Genomic DNA, 8,477 nt, shown 5'->3' on the forward strand with positions numbered 1-8,477 from the left:
GCCCGGCGCCGCGAGGAACGACGGCCACGCTGCACGGCCTCGCAACACCGCCCCTGCGCTAGCTCCCTTCGCGACGGCCAGGCCTCACCCTGCACCATACCGTCCACGCGACGCCATCGCCCTTCCCGGCCTCGCCCGGCCTGCTCCATCCCTGCCCTAGCTTCGCCTCGCCCCTCTCTAGCACAGCGCCGTCGTCCGCCATCTCATCCCCTCCGCCATCGACCCCGCTCATCCCCTCCGCCGGATTTGCTCACGGCGCTCCTTGGGCGAGCGCGAGCCCAGCCACCGCCCGACGCGCGCCCCAGCCACCGCCACTTGGGCGAGCGCACGGCGAGCATGGAGAGGGGCAGGCGGTTCTTTCTCTGTGATTTGTCTAGAGTGTCCATTTTGTTCTCTCTTATTTCTTCTTCTTTCTTTGCGTGTTCTGGGAGTGTTTTGGGTTAGCTCCCTACTGACCTTTGAGTTTTGTTTGGTCTGTTTGTTTTTAATAATAGCACCGGGGGGCTTTACCGTACTGTTCCAGTTCAAAAAAGTTCAAGAAGTTTGACTTAAAACAGAGCTAAAGTAACCTAGAATTTGAAATACAAGGGTACGTTCAACACATACCTTATTACCCCAATAATTGCATGAAGACACGAAGACAACGATAGTTTATCAATGAGTGATTGAAGTGTTATATACTTCTCTCTTCTTTAAAAAGAAAAACCAAACAGTGATTGAAGTGTTATATACATCTCTCTTCTTTAAAAAGATAAACCAATAGGTACTTTTCTCTCCCAAGGCAAAAAGAATCGTCAAGTTTATCAATTCTGTACAGTCCTACTGAAACCTATATAACTAATAATTCGCACTAATATTTAACAGTTCAGACAAATTGGCGTCTAGGAGTTCTGATCTTCAGGGCTTCAAGCTGCCATGAGAAGAAGGGAACCCCCCACTGTACTCAAAGGCCCTGCTATCTATATCAAACGTCGAGGTTGACGTGGATGCACTGGAGTATGGGTGCTTAGGTCCAACCTTCATCGTTCTTGACTCAATGCTGAATGAAGAGCTCATAGACATTGAGCCCAGTGTGAGCCCAGTGTCCTGCATTATCGCCTCAATCTCCCTCACAATGCTGTTCATCGAGGGCCGGCCTGTTCCCACCTCCTCAACGCATTGCAGTGCTAGTTTTAGGAACCGTGGGAAGCCGAGGAGGGCCCCCATTTTCTGAAGAACCGGGTCCATCACATCCTTGAGCCCATAGTGCGTGCCATCCTCCTCGTCTAGTGCCATTTTCACCTCACGGACAATGTACTTGTTGCTGTGTATTGGTGGCTTACCCACTATGAGTTCTAGGAGCACTACACCGAAGCTGTAGACATCGCTCTTTGCTGTGAGTTGCTGGGTCATGTAGTACTCCGGGTCCAGGTAGCCCTGTGTAGATTCAAATAATTTGGATGTGTTGATTAGTGAGTGTATTGTCAAGTTAGGATGAAGCAGCACGACATAACATGCATGCCATAACAAACATTTTGTCTCATACAGTGATACAAAGTGAAAGCTCACCAGTGTTCCCTTGACGTTTGTGCATAGTTGCCCTTCCTCACTGTCTGTTACCAGCAACGACAGGCCAAAGTCTGAAACCTTTGCAGTCATCTTCTCATCTAGGAGAATGTTGGTGGACTTCACATCTCTGTGAATGATTGGAGGATTGGCATGGTCATGGAGATATGCTAGCCCTCTAGCTGAATCCAGAGCTATCTTGAGTCTCCTGCTCCAGTCTAATTGTATTCCTTTCATACCTAGTGCGGATTCACAGAAATTGTAGCCCAAAATCAAAAGATTTTACAGTTAATCAACAAGATGCACAACAATAACAAAATGTAACTAATAAAATGAGATGAAAAACTTACCATATAAGGCCTCGCTTAGTGTTCCATTAGGTATGAACTCGTAAACTAACATCTTTTCGCCCTTCTCAAAACAGAAACCAATCAGTCCAACCAGGTTCTTGTGATGAACCCTGGAAAGGAGTTCTATTTCTGTCTTGAACTCAAGGCCACCCTGCATAGACCCTTCCTTGGATCTCTTGATTGCCACTAACTGTCCATCTGGAAGTTTTCCTCGGTAGACCTGTTACATTGGAATCAGAAAAACTGTAAACCTGTACTGAACAAAAGAATAAACACTGTGCTTTCAGTACTCAAATGCATTGTTTACTTACCGTTCCGTAGCCGCCAGCTCCAATTGCATTAATTTTTCGAAAGTCATTGGTGCATAACTTGAGTTCTTCCAATGAGAAGAATTTAGCACTCTTCAGTTTTGGTGCTTCACCAATATCTTCTCCCATTGATCCCCAAGACGCTGAAAATTTAGTAAAGACATCAGAAACAAAGCAACATTAGATGAAGGCATAAAGTATTGACTGTAATTCTCTAGTAGAGTGCATCACCAAAAGGATCGTTGATGGACACAAGCCTCTGAGCCCGTTTCTTTTGACGTACAGCATAAAATGCAACCAGAGTAAGCCCCACGACCAGGAGAACAGACCCAGTCACAATGCCAATCAACACAGCTCGAGAAGCTGCACACCATCAGTCACATTTTAGACTTGCAACTATGGTAGTATCAGAAACAACAAAGAAGAAATGAGCTGTTACTTTTGTCGTGGAATGGGTAAGGATGTGCTTTCACATAGTAAGGCCCAAACTCTTCCGGTGGCTTGTAAGTCTGAAGGGTAAGGTTGAAGCAGTTTAACACTTGAGAGTAGTTGAACTTTTTCTGTTTTACTGGGCATGCCTTGATATCCACATTTAGGTATGCATCTTCGTTGGAGTAAGGTATCAAGCCTAGCCGGTTCGGGGTACAGCTGCTCAGTTGCCCAGAGAGGTTCTTCTCCAGAACAGGAAGGTACTCGAGTACATTGGCAAAGGAAGGAGCTCTGAATACGATAGTTTCTATAAAAGGATATGCACATTGAACATCAAAGGGAAGAGGCTGAGGTGGGGCTTCAGTTTGCAGGCCCGTGCATGGATTTGTGTCTGACAAAAGAGAATCATTGCAGAGTGGGTTTCCTTCAAGCCTTTGAGAAAATTAAAGAATTTGGTGAGAAAGGAATGTACATGCTGTCAGAAAACTAAGTATTGAAATTAGCAGTGATACGCACTTGAGGTTTTTGTTGAAGCCGTTGTACACTGTAACTGAGGTGATTTTGTTGTTTTGAATATCGACAACATCGAGATGCGTGCTTATATTGTTTCCCATGTCAAGTGTGCCATTCAGTTCATTATCACTCAGTACTCTGCAGCATGCTCGACAAGTTAGTGTATTTTGTTAAATACACGAGATAGAGAGGTCTAGTGATTTTAACATGTCTTACAGATGCTGCAGTTGAGGAAAACTGAAAAGCTTCTGTGGCAGTTGCCCAAAAAGCCCAACTGACTGCATTGTACTGAAGAAAAAAGGAGACTTTGGTCATGTGTTGCTCCAAAAACTGCCACTTTACTCATTAATTTCAGATGAGGTTTGTGACTTACAGGGTCATTATGCTCTCCAAATCTGAGAACCAGCTTGGGACGTTAGAAGGATCAAAGCTGTTATTACTGATATCCCTATGGAAAATGATAAAGCATGTCAATCACAGTAAGAGAGTAAATTTCTAGCAAAATGTGGCTTGAGCTTGAAGGAAATTCTTACACATTTTCCAGCTGGCCCATCCTGGTCAAATTAGGAATCGGTCCACTTAGCTTGTTATTTGAAAGCATTCTGTTATTTCCACAAAAAATGTTACAGGTGACACAACACAGAGGTTATCCTAATAAAGTAAAATGTTATAATTGGACAACTTACAAAACGTGGAGATTAGTCAGGTTGTTGAGAGCAGGAACTGGTCCCGTGAAACCATTGCCATTTAGACGACTGTATTCAGAAAGCACAACCAAGTCAAGTGCATAAGGATGAGAGGGAGCAGCTCTTGGTGAACGAGGATGAGATCAGACATAGATGGCAAGAGTATTTTGATAAATTGTTCAATGGTGAGAACGAGAACACCACCGTTCAGCTGGACGACTCGTTTGATGACACTAACAGGCGCTTTGTGCGGAGGATTCAAGAACCAGAGGTCAAAGAAGCCTTGCAAAGGATGAAAGGGGGCAAAGCGATGGGCCCTGATGGTATCCCAATCAAGGTATGGAGATGTCTCGGGGATATAGCTATAGTATGGCTAACCAAGATATTCAACAATATCTTTCGATCGAACAAGATGCCTGAGAAGTGGAGAAGAAGCATATTGGTACCAATCTACAAGAACAAGGGAGATATCCAAAGTTGTACTAATTATCGGCGAATTAAGTTAATGAGCCACACTATGAAGTTATGGGAGAGAGTCATCGAGCAGCGTCTGCGAGGAACGACGCAGATATCAACAAACCCATTTGGTTTCATGCCCGAAAGGTCAACCACAGAAGCAATCTTCTTAATAAGACAGGTTATGGAGCGATTTAGAGAGCAGAAGAAGGACCTCCACTTGGTTTTCATTGACTTAAAGAAGGCTTATAACAAGATACCAAGAAATGTTATGTGGTGGTCTTTGGACAAACATAAAGTCCCATCAAAGTACGTGACCCTCATCAAGGACATGTACAACAATGTTGTGACTAGTGTTCGAACAAACGATGGTAACACCGATTACTTCCCGATTAAAATTGGACTTTATCGAGGATCAGCCTTAAGACCATATCTCTTTGCCTTGGTAATGGATGAGGTTACCAGGAACATACAAGGGGATATTCCTTGGTATATGTTGTTGGCTGATGATGTAGTGTTAATGGACGAAAGCCAAGCGGGAGTAAATAAAAAACTATGAGTTATGGCGGCAGACCCTTGAGCCTAAAGGTTTTAGATTGAGCAGTTGTAAAATCGAATACATGAGATGCGACTTTGATGGAGTTGTACAGGAGGAGGGAGATGTGAGTTTGAAAGGTCAAGTAGTGTCTAAGAATGATACCTTTCGGTATCTGGGATCGATGATACAGAAGGATGGAAATATTGATGCGGACATTAGCCATAGAATCAAAGTAGAGTGGACCAAGTGGCGACAAGCTTCTGGCATTCTCTGTGATAAGAGGGTACCACAAAAGCTAAAAGGCAAGTTCTATAGAACGACGATTAGATCGGCTATGTTGTATGGAGCAGAATGTTGGCCTACAAAGATTCAACATGTTCAACAACTGAGTGTTGCAGAAATACGTATGTTGCGATAGATTTGCGATCACACAAGAATGAACCGAGTTCGGAACGATGATATACGTAATCGCCTAGAGGTAGCACCAATTGAAGAAAAGTTTGTCCAACATCGGTTGAGGTGGTTTGGCCATGTCCAAAGGAGACCTCCAGAGACACCAGTGCATTGTGGAGTCCTAAGCCAAGCTAATAATATGAGGAGAGGTAGAGGAAGACCGAAATTGACATGGGGGAGGCAATAAAAAGAGATTTGAAAGCTTGGGATATACCTAGAGATCTATGTTTGAATAGAAGTACTTGGAAAGCAGCTATTGAAGTGCCTGAACCGTGACTTGGGGCTCTTGGTGGGTTTCAACTCTAGCCTACCTCAACTTGCGTGAGACTGAAAGGCTATGTTGTTGTTGTAGTTCAGAGAGCACAACAATATAAGCACCTTCCTAAACTAATACTAACTGCCAGCAAACCATAGAGCAAGTTTTATGAACACTTACAGTACTTCAAGTGATGGAATTACACCAATAGATGCTGGAATCTGTCCAGTAAATCTGTTTCTGTCAAAAAGGCTGGACAAAAGAAATCATGGTTAGAAAATTCCTAGGAAATGACAATACAAAGGTTAAATCTTTGATCTGAGTCACTGACATATGCTTGAGCTTCTTCATGTTGGAGTTGAAGAGAGAGTCTGGGATTGAACCTTCCAGCATGTTTTGATTAAAATGGCTAGAACGAGCAGAAGAAACAGATTTATGAGTGATGGACACATATAAAGAATAAGTGAGAAAACTAATGTCATTTTATGACACTACTAACAAGTGTTCTGCTGTAAGAAGCTGGTCCAATCCAGTTCCATTATCTCTGGAGGTTGGGAGAGGTCCGGTCAACTGGTTATCAGCAAGGTCCAGCCAGGTGACACTGGAGAGCTTGCCTAATGAGGGTGGGATGCTACCCGTTAGTTTGTTTGAGTTCAGAGCACTGTGCAAAAGCAACAAAAATAGGGAAACAATTAATATCCTATTGATATATCTTGGCAACTGTTAATAGGAAGAACAATAGTCTTACAAGAATTTGAGTTGTGACAAGTTTCCTAGTTCGCTCGGAACAGGACCAATGAAACTGCAACCAATCAATGCTCTACAAAATGATTGGATAAAGGTGAAGACGGCAATCAGCAAGGTGTAGGAGAGAATAAGCATTGGTCCCTCTGTTCATAACAGAAACTGTTGCAACTTACAAATATTCAAGCTTAACTAACTTCCCAATGGCAGCTGGCAGTGGACCACCAAGATCTCTGTTTGAGGACAGATCTCTGCAAAGCATTGCTCAGAAAGTCAGTGATTCGGTGTCCTAATGTAAATCGTGAAACATAGAAGCATCTTCAGCATCTTTGAGAAGACAAAGTTACATGATGGCAATACTCACAAGATCCTTAGCTCAGTCAGACTTCCTATATCATCGCTCAGAGTGCCACTCATGCTCATACCAAACAGATTCCTGATGTCAAAAAGTGTTAGCAAGAACAAATTTCAGGATCTTGAGCAGACACTGACATCGGCAGGATCAGCTCTACTCACAGTGATGTGACCCTTCCATTTTCATCACACAAAATACCATCCCATTTCATGCCGCAAGGACTGTTGGACTTTCCCCAGCTAGCAGGCACATTTTTCCATCTCTTCATCAAGGATCTGAGAGCAGCCTCTGCAAGAGAGAGAAGGGTGACAACAACTTGTCAATGAAGTTTTGGACATTCGATTTAATGATCTCATTAATATATTTCAATAATAAGAATTAAAAAAAGATTGAACCATCAAATGGTTTTATCTTCTATCATCCAGAAACTGGAAGAATCACATCAAACAAGGGTGAGCATATGTATTGATGCAGAGTTTCATAATACAAAGAACACAAAACAATTAAGAGGAGAAATTATTAACTGACTGAATAAATAACACCAAGAACATTTTCAGGAAAGGAGCAGGGAAGAAACCAATTTTGCATTGTTTTGTTGCCATTTCCACAAGCGTCTCATCCAAACAAATTACAAAATCCACCCAAATAGTTTAATCAGCAAAACGGAGGTATTTATGATTTCCATTACTTAGTTCAACTGGAAACTAATAAAGTCGCACAACCAAAACTCAACTCCGAATCCGACGAAGTACGAACTAGACAACCAAAAAACTATTATTTAGAGAAAGCTTTTGCTACCAGTAAACAGTACTTGGACATATAATTACATAAAAGAACAGGCAAGACCCCATCAAAGTATCTCTAATCTTTGGTTCGCACACCCAAAATTCAATGAATTACACAAAAACAAACAAAAAAGAACTTACCATCTTGCTGGTTGGTGTTGGCGGAGGCGGTTGTTGATCCGGCAGCGCACAGAAGCAGCAGCAACAAGAGTTGCTCCTTGCACATCTCCTCCCTCCCCAGGCCAGAACTGCAGGAGAGAGCCCTTATCCTGCTCCGCTCCGATCTTTGGATGCGTTCTCCTTCCCAAACCTCTCGACCTCGCAAAAAAAAAGGCTCTGCAGCAAGCAGGGAAGAAGTCTCAGAGATGGGAGGAGGAAGAAGCTGAGAAGCGAAGCACGCCGCCGATGCAGAAGCGGTCGTGCCTGAAATAAGAGTAGCTTCCTTCCGGAACTTTTGTTCTTGTATACTCGGTCCAAGTAACTTTTGTTCTTGTATGTATACTAGGTCCAAGTGACTGACATTTATATTTATAATATTCAGTCGGTAACCTCCGACCTGCATGATCTTAAACGTTAGCTCCACCTGCCTTATAAAACTTTATCTAAAAATTTATGTCAGCCTCTCCTGTTCCTTTAAAAAAACGACAGACATTTTCATAAGCGTGCCGTTGTGCCGTTTACACTTGCTGTCGGGTGCTGTTGGCTTGGCTTCGAGGATGTTGAGTTTGACAAATTTAAAACTCGTTTGATTCCTTATGCCATAGGTTAGTTAGGTTATACTTTTTTGTTTTTTTAGCAAATTGTTTGATTCACTGTCACAAATTATAATATGCTACACTTTTTATATCACCCTATTATACTTGTAATAGATCGTGTTAAACTTTATCACAAGTGTGGTTTGGACTTTTTCTTCACACCATCTATGACAACAATAATTTGTCAAAGGTTAGATGTGTCAAAGGTTAGATGTGGCAAATTATACTTGTAATAGATCTTGTAGAAGTCAATGGGTTTAGAGTAACTCAAATGCAACCATCCGATGTTGTAAGAAAAATCTTG

At 42.6% G+C, this 8,477-nt stretch overlaps 1 protein-coding gene across 1 annotated transcript; it reads right to left on the bottom strand.

Moving 5' to 3' along the window:
- Positions 1 to 694: 694 nt before the first annotated feature.
- Positions 695 to 7,864, bottom strand: LOC136516723 (leucine-rich repeat receptor protein kinase HPCA1-like). Its single transcript, XM_066510203.1, has 19 exons — positions 7,560 to 7,864; positions 6,795 to 6,921; positions 6,643 to 6,714; positions 6,455 to 6,529; positions 6,283 to 6,354; positions 6,034 to 6,195; positions 5,866 to 5,943; positions 5,715 to 5,786; positions 3,832 to 3,900; positions 3,679 to 3,747; positions 3,519 to 3,593; positions 3,362 to 3,433; positions 3,149 to 3,283; positions 2,643 to 3,064; positions 2,435 to 2,566; positions 2,207 to 2,346; positions 1,896 to 2,115; positions 1,549 to 1,784; positions 695 to 1,416 (listed from the first exon to the last, which is right to left on the bottom strand). Exons 1-19 carry the CDS (start codon positions 7,642 to 7,644, stop codon positions 898 to 900), a joined length of 2,832 nt encoding a protein of 943 aa, XP_066366300.1. The 5' UTR covers positions 7,645 to 7,864; the 3' UTR covers positions 695 to 897.
- Between the last annotated feature and the right edge of the window lie 613 nt (positions 7,865 to 8,477).

Source organism: Miscanthus floridulus, chromosome 17, assembly GCF_019320115.1.
Source record: "Miscanthus floridulus cultivar M001 chromosome 17, ASM1932011v1, whole genome shotgun sequence".
NCBI lineage: Eukaryota > Viridiplantae > Streptophyta > Magnoliopsida > Poales > Poaceae > Miscanthus > Miscanthus floridulus.